At 42.2% G+C, this 14,654-nt stretch overlaps 1 protein-coding gene across 2 annotated transcripts in view; it reads left to right on the forward strand.

Annotated features, from left to right (window-relative positions):
• Window positions 1-12,848: 12,848 nt before the first annotated feature.
• LOC140717109 (differentially expressed in FDCP 6 homolog) overlaps window positions 12,849-14,654 on the forward strand; it is a 167,015-nt gene continuing 165,209 nt past the window's right edge. For both annotated transcript variants that reach the window (XM_073030339.1, XM_073030341.1), the window contains exon 1: window positions 12,849-12,974. In XM_073030339.1, coding sequence (XP_072886440.1) covers window positions 12,879-12,974 — 96 coding nt within the window. In that variant the 5' untranslated portion in view covers window positions 12,849-12,878. The remainder of the gene's footprint in view (window positions 12,975-14,654) is intronic.

Raw genomic sequence — 14,654 nt, forward strand, 5'->3', positions numbered from 1 at the left:
TGGCAAAGTTTTCATCCATATGATATAAGGAAAATCGATCAGAGGTGGATAAATGGAGTTAGGGTACATATCACCCATGATTAATTGAATAGCAAATTATGTTTGAGGGGTTGGATGGACAACTTTTACCTTTCAGTTCCAAGCTAATATTCTGAAGTAGATTACTATTACCATTTCCTCATTGTCACCTGTAATTCCCTACCCAGCAACACCAGCATGTTAACTGCAGTCTGTTAAAGAGATAGCCCACCACCATCTTCTCAATGCAGCTAGGAACAACAGTTGCAACAATGTGGTCTTGGAAAAACCTTTTTGTAAAATATGTATGATACCAGTAAGAAAACATACATTGCCCAAAGCTAAGAGCAGAGTCACTTACAGCAGCAAATGAAAATTGAATGTACTGTATGCCAAACTAGACATACAGCGGCTGGCTGGTGGCGCAATGGCATCAGTGCCAGACTCTGGAGCGAAGGTTCCCGAGTTCGAATCCAAGTCAGGCCGCCCCCGAGCACACTTTCCATCCGTGCCGTGTTGAGCATCGAGCTAGCCACTCGGCCTTGTGAAAAGAAAGAGTGGAGTCAGGAACATTTATATCATGACCCGGTTAATCCAAAAGGAGACCAATCCTGACACCACATGCCAGACAAGAATGGCTGACTGTCTGGTGTGACATGCTAAAACAAAAGACGGACATGTTAGGGTCCTCTTCCTAAAAGATCAATGAACACTTAAATACAGTTACCTTTTTCAGAGTAGTGGGAGCACCAACAAATTGGAGCTCTGTGATTCATACATGTGGACAATCTGAAGAAAAATTCATTGTTTTTACAAAATATCAGTAAAGTATGAACAGATCATTTTAGGTGAAAATTTTAAATCTTGTCACCTTGCATACTGCCAAAATTTAAGCTTACCAAAGCACTACAGGTGCCTCCCCATTTTTCGAACATTTGCTTTACGACACCTCGCTATGAAAGACCTACATTAGTTACCTGTTTTCGCTAACAGAAGGTGTTTTCACTGTTATGAAAAAAGGCAGCGTGCGCACCGAGCAGCCAGACTCCTCCCCCGGAACTGCATTCAGCAGCAAGCCGCCATTGCTTAAACATGTGTCTGTGAGCGTCTGTGCTTTATGTCGATTTATTTTGTGCATCTGTTAGTAAGATGTGTCCTAAGGTAACGGAAAAGCCTAAAAGAGCTCGTAAGGGTGTTACACTTAGCGTAAAACTAGACCTAATTAAGTGTTTCGATCGTGGTGAATGAAATAAGGACATTGTCTGTGTGTTGAACTTGCCTGCATCCACCATTCGCACTATCTATATGCAGAGAGAAAGAATCTTGAAAGCTGCCGATGTTACTGTTGGCTCTCCTGATAGCAAAGTGGTCTCTCTTAGTCATCATCCAATAATGGATAAAATTGAAAGTCTGGTGCTTGAGTGGATTGATGGGTGTGCAAAGCGTGGTGTTCCGTTATCTTATACTTAAGGAGAAATCAGTCAGTCTGTTTAATAAGCTGAAACAGAAAGCACTGGACGATGGTGATGAAAGTGGAATTTAAAGGTAGTCATGGGTGCTTTGATCGGTTTCTGAGGCAAGGGCAGCTTCATAGTTTAACGTTTACTGGAGAGAGTGCTTCGGCTGATACTGAAGCTGCCGAAAAGTTCCCAGCAGAACTGAAGAAAATAATTACAGAAGGTGGTTATTCGTATAAGCAAGTGTTTAACTGTGATGAATCTGCAATTTATTGGAAAAAATTGCCGAGCACCCCAACCTCCGACGACTCAGCCTAACACACCATCATCAGTGTGCTCGCTGTCTTCCTGATTCTGGTAAGTGAAACTATGCTGTACATACATTATTTCTACTTTATATAGGCTGTGTATTTTTATGCGTTATTCGGTATGATTTGGCAGGTTCATAGCTTAAAGATGAATGGAGAGAGTGCTTCCACTGGGACTGCTTCTGCTACGTAGTGAGATTATACACTATGTAGTGAGATTTTCACTACGCTAGACAGTGCTGCAATTATTGCAGAAAAGTAGTTCTACCATATATAGGCTGTGTATTTATCATATCATTCCTGCTTTTACTGTTATTGTTATTTTAGGTTTTATGTGTTATTTGGCATGATTTTGTAGGTTATTTTTTGGGTCTGGGAACCCTCACAAATTTTTCCCATATAAGTAAATGGTAATTGCTTCTTCACTTTACGACATTCTGGTTTATGAACAGTTTCATAGAAACGTTCTACCTTCGGATAGCGGGGGAAACCTGTACTGCAATACATGACATCACACCAAGTCCCTTTCACCTGTCATTCCTGTGCTCACCTGTAGTACAAAGCTTCAACTTCGGTTTTAGGTCTTCATCCATGCATTCAAAGTCCTATACATAACTTTGTAACAGCCCTCAGGCCAAAAACACTTTGAAATGCTTGAATGTTGTGTTTCATCTAATTAATATCCCCATTGATAGCTGTGCTTTACTGACAACGATCCTCTGAGCAAACCTCTAGACACTGGCCTTAATATTTCTTAATGTGGTTTAGTGTTAGGTTTTGTTTGAAAAAACTTCTGCAAAGTACCTTGGAATATTTTAACCATCTTTAGGCACAAGTTGTTCTAAGAGTGGAGAATAAAATTCTTTAATATGCAGTTCTAACTGTAATCCACCAGATGGTGCACGAGTTGTGCCATTTATATGTCAGTATTGATGTCGGGTATGAATTGATGTCAGTATTGAAACTTCAGTGATTCTCCTCCCCCGCCACAGATGTTGCTCGACCCACTGAGGAGATGTTACTCCACCAGCACTCTGCTTTTTGCGCCAGATTTCACCATTTACAGTCTCCATTTTTTTATACAGCTTCACTGATTTAAAGAACATGGACGTGAATAGTAAGACCATGATTTACTGCTTGCCCCTACTAGCCCATGAGAAGGTGGTGGTGACACGTCCTTTTGAATCATTGCACTCCACACAGTGAAGTTTCTCCCACAATGTCGGGAGTTCCAGACTCTGTGACCTTCCAGTGGTGAACCCCTTTCTCCTGTACCCCCTCCCACCTCCATCGTGTAATCCTATCTCCAATGAACCCCATCCCACCAACCTTGCACAGACATCTCTCTCTCTGTGACCCTTTCTCTAACTTATTTCCTCTGTGATCTCCACAACAGCAGGAGGTGATGGAGAAAAGGGATATTGAACCATGCAGAAGGCTTTGAGGTTGGAGTACCAAAAATCTTGCCATCTATCCAAGGGTAACCATGTGTAGGCTCTTGGCCACCTGTAGAATAATTGTGTTCTTTGATGAAATGTGGCTGAGGAACCTAGTTCATTGGACTGAGCCATAATTTGTTCTAAATGCACAACTATAATGTGATTTCAGCTGGTGACATTGAGGAAGAGATTGATGCACAAAATCTATGGATGCTCCACGCACCAAACATCGCACAGGTGCTGATGCTAAATGTATATGGGAACAGAAGGTACAATATTGGGTGCTGAATAATCTGCATGCAAAATGTAAGTACAATATCACACAAAACACATTAAGTCATGAAGAATTTCCAGCCCAATATCCTATAAGGGAGTAGAGAACAATAACAAAATAGATTTTGAATATTAAAGAAAATGTAGAATACAGAAATGAGGAACTGTACAAGAGACAAATTGCTTTGTTTTCCAAACATTGTCATTTTATTAACACAACTTCAGCATTCAACATCCAGTAAGTAAAAAAATAGTTTAAAAAACTGCTTCTTTGCATCATTTTTAAGATATAAAAGGCTCTCAGTACAGATTGCTGTGAAGACACATGAGACTGCAGATGTTGGAGTCCGGAACAACAACCTGCTGGAAGAAATCAATGGGTCAAAGAGCATCTGTGGGAGGAAAGGAATTGTCAACTTTCTGGGTTGAAACCCTGCATCTGGATACATGGCTGTAGTAGCAAATCTTGATTAGAACACAGTCAAAGAACCAGAGGATAAGAACACACTCGAAGAGCCATTAAAGAGATTACTGAATTTACTTAAGAAGTTTTATTGGGCAATAAATTTATTAAGAACTTGCTATGGTAGTTGTCTTTTTCTGTTTGCATTGGGTTGTGAGTCAAACAAATCTGAAAAAGTTGTATCAGCAATAAACCGCAGGATCATTGTTAAATTAAAGATTATATGTTTCAGTAGAACTGTTTAGGCCAGTGGTTCCAAAAGTGGACTATAGCACAGTTAGTGTAGGTGGTGGAATTTCTAAGATGCCGATAAAATAAAGAGAGAAGTGGGGGGGGGGGGGGGAGAGTACTCGGTAACAAGATGGGCCTGAGGGGTTATATGCTTAATTAAGGAAATGAATTACTTATTATTAACATTTGATCCTCAGTGCCTCATAATTGATTACAATTATCAAATAATCACCTCAGCTTTTACTAGACCACTATTCTCTTAGACTTTGTTCAAAGAGCATTGTAGTTATTGAAAAGCAATGTGACTCTTTTGTAATTGGCATATCATGAGAAATCTGGACTGAAGAAAAGGCGTTATTTCCAGGCCCTGTCCCTACGTTATTGTCATTCACTCCTGTAGTACAGTGTTAGTACAATTCCCATACTCTAATCATGCAGTGACATTAGGTATGTGAATTAGGGTATGGACTTCAATGGGGTAAAGTTTGGAATCATCCCTTTCGAATGGTCTTGACCGCATTTCTCTAGCCCACAGCTCAACCAAGATAACACTGCCCCACTGTATGTACCTTCACACAGAGAGTTGGGTTTTGCCTGAGCTATGATGATGACATAATTTTCTCCTTTATTGATCGCAGTGCTTGAGGTCGGACTTGTACGATAGGTGATTGACCGTGGTTGTTAATTCATAATGAAAATGGCAGAAGCAGACCAAGTGAAAAGGTATAGTATGGAGTATCTGAAATATGGATTTATACCAGCACCAAGCAACCAAAAGCAGCCAATATGATGTGTGAAAAAGTTTTTCCAAATGAGGCAATGAAACCATCCGGGCTCCTTAAACACTTGAAGAGAATACACTCTGATAAAGTAAATGGCTTGTTTTCAGTCACTTTGTGAGAACTTTCAGAAACTGAACCACTTCATTTGTGAGCACTTTACACCAAAACAGGGATGGTTTGCGTACTTCATATGGCAGTTCATTGCTCATTGTTAAATCTGATACAATAGGAGAGCTGATTCTGCCAGCAGTAAGGGAGGTTCTGAGTACAGTTTTGCATAAGTCACCAGACCAAATAATTAAAGCAATTCTGCTCAGCGACAACTCTGTTCAAAGATGAACAGATGAAATGTCTGAGAATGTAGAAGACACATTCTGCAACAGACTTAGGACAACATAAATTGCTTGGCATTTGAATGAGTCAACTGTACCAGGCCACCAGTCTTCACTTCTTGGTTTGTTCACTTTAATAAAGAATCAAAATCAGGTTCAATATCATTGACATATGTTGTGAAATTTGTTGTCTTCACAGCAGCAGTACAATGCAGTACATAATAATAGAAAAAAGTGAATTACAATCTTCATAAATAGTTCAATAAGTAGTGCAAAATAGACATTAAAAAGTAGAGAGGCAGTGTTTCATGGGTTCAATGTCCATTCAGAAATTGATGGCAGAGGGGAAGAAGCTGTTCCTGAATCATTGAGTGTGTGCCTGCAGGCTTTTGTACCTCCTCCCTGATGGTAGCCATGAGAACAGGGCATGACTTGGGTGATGGGGAATTAATGATGGATGCTGCCTTTTTGAGGCATCACTCCTTGAAGATGTCCTGGATACTGTGGAGGCCTGTGTCCATGATGGAGCTGACTAAGTTTACAACTCTCTGTGCAGCTTACTTTGATCCTGTGCAGTAGCACCCCACCCCCCTTGCTAGATAGTGATGCAGCCAGTTAGAATGCTCTCCATGTATAGCTGTGGAAATTTGCGAGCATCTTAGGTGACATCCAAATCACTTCAAATGCCTAATGAAATATAACTGTTGTCTTTGTAGCTGCATCAGTATGTTGTATCCAGGACAGGTCCTCAGAGATAGTGACACCCAGGAACTTGAAATTGTTCGCTGTTTTCACTTTGAGTTGGAAGAGAAAGAAAGGATACCAGATGATCAGAATTAAAATCAGGTTTATTATCACCAGCATATGTCATGAAATTTGTTGACTTAGCAGCAGCGCAATCGATACGTAATAGGTATAGAAAAATAAATAAATGAATTACGGTAAGAATATATATGAATATTAAAGTTAAATCAAAAATAGTAGTGCAAAATCAGAAATAATAAAAAGAAGTGAGGTAATGTTCACAGGTTCAATATCCATTCAGTAATCAGATGGCAGAGGGGAAGAAGCTGTTCCTGAATTGCTGAATGTGTGCCTTCAGGCTTCTGTACTCCTTCCTGATGGTAACAATGAGAAGGGGATGTGTCCTGGGTGATGGGGGTCCTTAATGGACACCAACTTTCTGAGGCACTGCTCCATGAAGAAGTCTTGGAAACTATGGAGGCTGGTACTTATGATGGAGCTGACTAATTTTACAAGTTTCTAGAAACATAGAAAACCTACAGCACAGTACAGGTCCTTCGACCACAAAACAGTGCCAAACATGTCCCTACCTTAGAAATTACTAGGCTTACCTAAAGTCCTCTATTTTTCTAAGCTCCATGTACCTATCCAAAAATCTCTTAAAAGACCCTATCGTATCCACCTTCACCACCGTTGCCGGAAGCCCATTCCATGCACTCACCACTCTCTGTGTAAAAAACTTACCCCTGACATCTCCTCTGTACCTTCTCCCCAGCACCCTGAACCTGTGCCCTCTTGTGGCAGCCATTTCAGCCCTGGGAAAAAACATCTGACTATCCACACGATCAATGCCTCTCATCATCTTGTACACCTCTATCAGGTCACCTCTCATCCTCTGTCGCTCCAAGGAGAAAAGGCCAAGTTTACTCAACCTATTCTCATAAGGCATGCTCCCCAATCCAGGCAACATCCTTGTAAATCTCCTCTGCACACTTTCTATGGCTTCCACATCCTTCCTGTACTGAGGCGACCAGAACTGAGCACAGTACTCCAAGTGGGGTCTGACCAGGGTCCTATATAGCCGCAAAATTACCTCTCAGCTCTTAAATTCAATTCCATAATTGATGAAGGCCAATACACCGTATGCCTTCTCAACCACAGAGGCAACCTGTGCAGCTGCTTTGAGCATCCTATGGACTCAGATTCCAAGATCCCTCTGATCCTCCACACTGCCAAGAGTCTTACCATTAATACTATATTCTGCCATCATACTTAACCGACCAAAATGAACCACTTCACACTTATCTGGGTTGAACTCCATCTGCCACTTCTCAGCCCAGTTTTGCAACCTATCTATGTCCCGCTGTAACCTCTGACAGCCATTTACACTATCCACAACACCTCCAACCTTTGTGTCATCAGCAAATTTACTAACCCATCCCTCCACTTCCTCATCCAGGTTATTTATAAAAATCATGAAGAGCGAGGGTCCCAGAACAGATCCCTGTGGCACCCACTAGTGACCGACCTCCATGCAGAATATGACCTGTCTACAACCACTCTTTGCCTTCTGTGGGCAAGCCAGTTCTGGATCCACAAAGCAATGTCCCCTTGGATCCCATGCCTCCTTACTTTCTCAATAAGCCTTCTGGTGCTTCTTTTGATCCTATGCAGTAACAACCCCCCCGCCCCCCATGCCAGATGGTGATGCCGCTTGACAGACTGCTCTCCATGGTACAACTAAAGAGGTTTTCGAGAGTTTTAGGTGACAAGCCAAATCTCCTCAAACTCCTAATGAAATATATTTGTTGTCTTGCCTTCTCTATAGTTGCAGCGATATGTTGGGACCAAGTTAGATCCTCAGAGATCTTGACACCCAGGAACTTGAAATTGCTCACTGTCCCCACTTCTGATCCCTCTCTGGGGATCGGTTCATCTTCCCTCATCTTACCCTTTCTGAAGTCCACAATCTGCTCTTTGGTCTTACTGAAATTGAGTGCATCTGATGATCTTTAAGTGTATTGTGTCTATCTGGGTGAGCTGCATAAGGACATGTCAGAGAAATTTCAGGACCTTCTCACGATCCAGCTTCCTAATTGAGTAAAAAAAAAATCCATTCCTGAGCATTTGTATTGAGGAATTAACAGGAAGGATGAGGAAGAACTGACCTTGCTACAAAATTACTTTGAGCTGAAGCCAAGGTTCAAGACATTATATTAAGTCTTTTGGTTGCAGAAATAAATCTCTGAAATCTATCTTTACTGCCTTTCCAATATCGTATCAGTAAAGGGAATTACAGAGGCACGAGAGAGGAGTTGTCCAGAATTGATTGGAAAAGAACACTGGCAGGGGTGACGGCACAGCAGCATTGGCCGGAATTTTTGAAAACAATTCAGAAGACACAGGATAGATACATCCAAAGAGGAAAAGGTATTCTACAGGAAAGATGACACAACAGCAGCTAATAAGAGAAGTCAAAATCAACACAAAAGCTAAAGAGAGGGCATATAATAGAACAAAAATTACTGGGAAGATTGAAGATTGAGAAGTTTTTAAAAACCACAGAAGACAACTAAAGAAGTAAATAAAGATGGTGAAAATAGGCTAGCCAATAATATTTAAGAGGATACCAAAAGTTTCTTCAGATACATAAAGTGTAAAAGAGAGGTGAGAATGGATATAAGACTGCTGGAAAACGATGCTGGATAGGTAGTAATGGGGCAAGGAAAAGGCAAATGAACTGAATAGGTATTTTGCATCAGTCTTCACTGTGGAAGATACTAACAGTATGATGGAAGTTCCAGGTGTCGGGGCATGAAATGTGTGAAGTTACCATAACTAAAGAGAAGGTTCTTAGGAAACTGAAAGGTCTGCAAGTAGATAAATCACCTGGACCAGATGGTGTACACCCCAGAGTTCTGAAAGAGCTGTCGGAAGTGATGGTGGAGGCATTAGTAATGATCTTTCAAGAATCACTAGATTCTGGAATGGTTCCAGTAAATTGCAAATGTAACTCCACTCTTCAAAAAGGGAGAGAAGGGAAACTATAGGTCAGTTAGTCTGAACTCAGTGGCTGGGAAGATGTTGGAGTCAATTATTAAGGATGAGGTATCAGAGTACTTGGAGGCACATGATAAAATTGGCCATTGTCAGCATAGTTTCCTCAAGGGAAAATCTTGTCTGACAAATCTGTTGGAATTCTTTGAAGAAATAACAAGGAGGATAGACAAAGGTTGATGTTGTGTACTTGGATTTTCAGAAGGCCTTTGACAAAGTGCCACACATGAGGCTGCTTAACAAGCTACGAGCACATGGTATTACAGGAAAGATTCTAGCATGGATAAAGCAGTGGCTGATTAGCAGGAGGCCAAAAGTGGGAATACAAAGGGAGCTTTTTCCTGTTGGCAGCCAGTGACTAGTGGTGTTCCACAGGGGTCTGTGTTTGGACCGATTCTTTTTTACATTATATGTCAATGATTTGGATGATGGAACTGATGGCTTTGTTGCTAATTTTGCAGACGATATGAAGTTTGGTGGAGGGGCAGGTAGCTTTGAGGAAGTAAAGAGGCTACTGCTGGACTTAGATTAGGAGAATGGGCAGATAGAATGCAGTGTTGGGAAGTGCACAGTCATGCACTTTGGTAGAAGAAATGAAAAAATTGACTATTCTCTAAACGGAGAGAAAAAAACAAAAATCTGAGGCACAAAGGGACTTGGGAGTCCTTGTGCAGAATTGCCTAAAGGTCAATTTGCAAGTTGAGTCTGTGGTGAGGAAGGTAAATGCAATGTTAGCATTCATTTCAAGAGGAATGGAATATAAAAGCAAGGATGTAATGTTGAGACTTTATAAAGCTTTGATGGGGCCTCACTTGCAGTATTGTGAGCAGTGCATGGTTAATGCACTGGTTGTGCAAATTTCTTTTTCTGGCTGGGCAACACAGATAAACTCCATGCTCACCTTTGAAATGGGAAGTAAGAAACGGGATGTCCATGCATGTCCATCTGACACCACTGTAATATTTCTCTGAAAAGCAGTAGGAACAAGCAGGGAAAGAGAAGTTTGTTGTAATGTAGGAACACAGCCAATTTATGCTGAGAAGGCTTTCACAAAGAACAATGTTATAAAAAATGGATAATAGGGTCTCAAACTTTGTTTACCCTGCTCTGAAACAATACAGTGACAAATTAGGGTCACCCTTTGTTGAAAACATTTTGAGTACTTTATGGGTATGTAAACATCCATTAGGATTTTGCTCTCCCTAGCACAATTTTTCTGGTGTAAAACTTCAACGTTAATGGGGATAAACACACTAGATTTTTCTGACCTGCTGATTTTCTTCAGTATTTTTTGATTTTATTGTAGTTTTCTAGCAGTTACTTATTTTCAATTTTTGAATTTCATCAGTCCAATAAAAAGTTAACTGTTCCTATTTATCTGACAAGCCAGCTAGGTTTTGTTTACCGTTTCCCATGGAACTGTGCTATTCATGAGGGGTACTGTTAAACTCACTGAGATTTCTGATCTCAACAGCTGCCTCACACGTGTTCCTTGACTTTGTCCATAGAGGTGAGTTGAAATCACTCCTGGCAGTTGTGCCTCAGGACCATTGCAAACTGCACGTTATCTGTTCTGTTTTTGCAGAATTGGCTATTTGCTGCTCGTTAAGAAACCTGGCAAACTCCAAACTCAAGGGCAGCAACTTTATTTTAGCCTACAGGCCCTAGCAGAGCAGGCCTACGTTATCAGCTGTGCCATGGTTCTGGTATCCATAATTCTGCAAACCTCCTGCTAGGAATTCTTGGTTGTGACCCACATGCAGTAAGAACATGGCTCCTGTGGGCATTGTTCTTCATTGTACAGGTCCCTCTGACCTCCTGGGGATAAACCCCATCCACCTCTCTTCAGTTCAGCATCCATTCATTCAGAAACTGTATTCCTCTATGACTGCAGGAGTACTGATAGTGACTGTATGCTCCTTCAAGAACTGACTGCTGGGCTTGTACCTTTTGGATGTTTGCTGAGTAAATCTGTAATGTCATACAGGAAACGTAACATCAGACTTCAGTGAACTTTGCAAACACAGTTCTTGTTCTTTCTGCATTATGGTGATCCATTGCACTGTTTTATGATGAGAATGCGGAGAGAAACGTAGACTTAAATCTAAGTCTATATTTTAGTCATGGAGCTGGAGACAGATGCATCACAGAAGCAAATCCTTTTGCTTACTGTATCCACGACAGTCCTACGTTAAGCCCCTTTTTATGCTCTCTGCATTCTCAGCAACTCTTCCCGAACTCTTTGGCTCACTTGCACAATACGGCCAATTTACAGTGTCCAACTAGCCTTCCAGCCCATTTAGAGACAAAGAGTGATAGAAAAGTACAGCAGAGAAACAGGCCCTTCCTGCTCCCATTTGTGGGAAGAAACTGGAGCATTCAGAGGACAGCCATACGGTCACAGGGAGATGATGCAAACTCTGCTCATACAGCACTGGAGGTCTAGATTAAACTGAGTTTCTGGCACTCTGAGGCTGCAGATTTACCAGCCGTATCACACTGTGCTGTTATTAATTGAGGGATAAATGTTGGCCAGGACAAAAGCTGTAGCTAACCTACTCTTTGAGGATCTAAACAGCAAATTTTCATTTCCCTCCATAGATGCTATCTGACCTGCTGAGTTCCTCCAGCATATTTTGTGTGTTGTTTCAGATTTCCTGCATCTGCAGTCTCTCTTGTGTCTCTGAAATTGTACCTTGTTTTTTTTCTATGTATTTATCTGACAGACTTCATTTAACATCTCACCTGAAAGGCAGCCCTTCCAACAATACATCTGCACTGGACCATCACCTCTCTGGGTGGGACTGAAACAGGTGAGCCCTGCTGACTGCTGCACCAATATATTAATAGAAATCTTTGTTCTGCTCCATCCGTTTGGAGCCCGTCCACCTAAGCTGAGAGTGAAGTACAATCGATCTAAGTGCCAGGCCGATTTGGAAAGTTTGGGTACAGGCCGAAACGTTGTGTGGAGTCCAGGCCCAGAGCTTATCGATGCTACAGTGCCTGGGTCTTAGACCGAGGGATGATCTGTGTTTGAACGATTTCGGGCCAGATGGATTGAAACAGAAGGGTATCAGGAGCAGAGGTGAGGGTCGGGCCCGTTCTGCTGGCTGCTCCACGACATTTACTGCACTCAGGCCGAGGTTGTGGCCTGCTGCTGCTGCTCCAGGTTTCGTGCCTGTGAGCTCTGCTGTGTGATGAACTGAGGCTGATACTCCAGGCCTCGTGTCTATGGACTCTCTCTCTCTCGTTCTGAATGTCCGTTGGTTTCATCGTTTGCACGATTGGTGTTTTTTTCTCTCTCTCAGCACGCTGTGTGTTCGTTAGTCTTTTTTAATGGGTTATTTTGGGTTTCTTGTTTTGTGCAAGGAAAAAAGTTGAAGATTATATAATTCACACATACTTTGATAATAAATGTACTTTGAACTTCTGACCTCCGTTTAATCCCAAATATGCCAGCAAACTGGGCAATTATGAGGGCAGGCATTGAAATAGCATGTGTCGGTCCGAATGGATGTAAAGAAAGGCACGCACTGATTACAAAATGTATCTATATAAAACATTAATGAATACGGCATAGTTTTGACATATAAAAAAGGTCATGAGGGCTGCGCTTTGTCGGGAGGGAAAGCTAGGCTCGTGCTCGTGCTGGTGCTGGTGCTGTGTGGGCGGCGCGCTCCCGGAACGCTGACGTCACCAGGGAGGCGGCGCCCGCCCGCCCGCTCGTGCCCGCGCCCGCGCACGCGCCCGCGCCCGGACTTGGTGCAGGTAGTGATGGAGTTACGGAGCGAGTTGCTGAAGTCCATTTGGTATGCGTTCACGGCGCTGGACGTGGAGAAGAGCGGCAAGGTGTCCAAATCCCAGCTGAAGGTAAGGCGCTGCGAGCCGAGGCCCCGACGGCACCGGCGGCTGGACGGGTCAGCCCACCGGACACTGCGAGTTCCAGCGTCGTGTTGTTAAGGAGCTGGTACTGTGGATGTGGCAGGCACATTTTAAAAGTATTCACCGGCTGAATTGGGCGCAACTTTGGTGTATGTTGAGTTTCCTCTACATAAAACAACGCACAGGCACGTTTCTGATGCTGTTTTAATGACAGGAAGTCTTGGCTTGTGCAACGAGTCCAAAAGGTAGAGAGGCTTCTGCTTTAACTTGTCGATGTGCCTTTTTTATTATTTTTTAAAATTTGTACTCTTACCAGCTGCTTCACCGTGGTTTTTGCTGCAGTGGCTTGCCTTTACTGAAGTCATTTTGAGTTAGAACTGATCTAAGCTGATACTAACTTTAAACTTAAAACCGGAGCCTTTTCTTATATATCTAAAGTCTCTATTTAAGTTTGTCAATGCTACCAGACTTGCGTCTCTGAAAGACGCATACACAGGAAATATACAGAAATGCCAGGGCAGAAGTGGTTAGAGTTCTTGTGTAGCGGAGCAGCAACTGTGAGTCAGATTTTTTTAAAAAAAACTAATATCTCATAGTCGCTGCATCTTCTGCTGAATGTGCTTTATTTTCGTTTTCGTGAGCATGATCTTTACCACGTTGCTTAAAAAGAACCAAAGCATCCAAGTTTAAAGTGATTGTTGGAAAGTGACAGCAGGAGATGAAAGCTGAAATGAAAATAATTTTTTGTCAGTACTGTTGAAGAATATCCGTCTCCGACATTTTTATGTTCACATTATTGTATACTTGAGTAAAAAAGGGGGAAATACTGATCTTGTATGCGCGTTTGAGTTCCAGTGTCATTGTATCCGCACTGAGTGCCCTTTGAAGAGCATTTACTAAAGCAGCTTGTCGCTTAAAAACAGGATAGTCAAAAGGAAGTGTGTTAACTTGGTGTACATGACATTCTCAATGGTTCAGATGAATACCTGCGTAATCAGTGACTGGTGGAATAGCCTGTGGGATAGTGTAGCGTACTCAGTAAAGAAACAGGCCATTTGGCCAGTCTAGTCTATGCTGACCCGATCTTCTGTCCATTTACCTGCACCAGGGACCATATGGCCCCAATCCCCGCCCATGAATGTACCTCTCTTAAATATTCCAGTGAACCAGTCTCTCAGGCACCCCAAGGATGTGTACTTAGCCCACTGCTCTATTCTCTCTCTACCCCAATGACTGTGTGGTTAGGCACAGCTCAATTAGTTGATGACACAGCTGTTGTTGGCAGAATTTCAGATGATGATGAGGAGGCGTACAGGGGTGAGATAGATTGGCAATGTTAACTTTGCACTAAGACCAGGCAACTGATATTGCCCTTCTTCAAGGGAGGACAGGAGGGCACGCATGGGTCCTTATCAAGGGATCAGCAGTGGAAAGGGTGAGCAGCTTCAAGCTCCTGGCTGTCAACATCTCTGAAGGGCCCAACATGTCCACGCGACAATAAGGAATGCACGACAGCTGCTACACTGCATTAGGAGTTTGAGATTTTGTATGTCACCAAAGTCAAGTGCAAATTTCTACAGGTGTGCAAGTTGAGCACCCCTTGTCTGAAATTCCAAAATATGAAAACCTCCAAAATCAAAATTTTTTTTAACACTGTCAAAATGGAAA

This window comes from Hemitrygon akajei, chromosome 27, assembly GCF_048418815.1.
Source record: "Hemitrygon akajei chromosome 27, sHemAka1.3, whole genome shotgun sequence".
NCBI lineage: Eukaryota > Metazoa > Chordata > Chondrichthyes > Myliobatiformes > Dasyatidae > Hemitrygon > Hemitrygon akajei.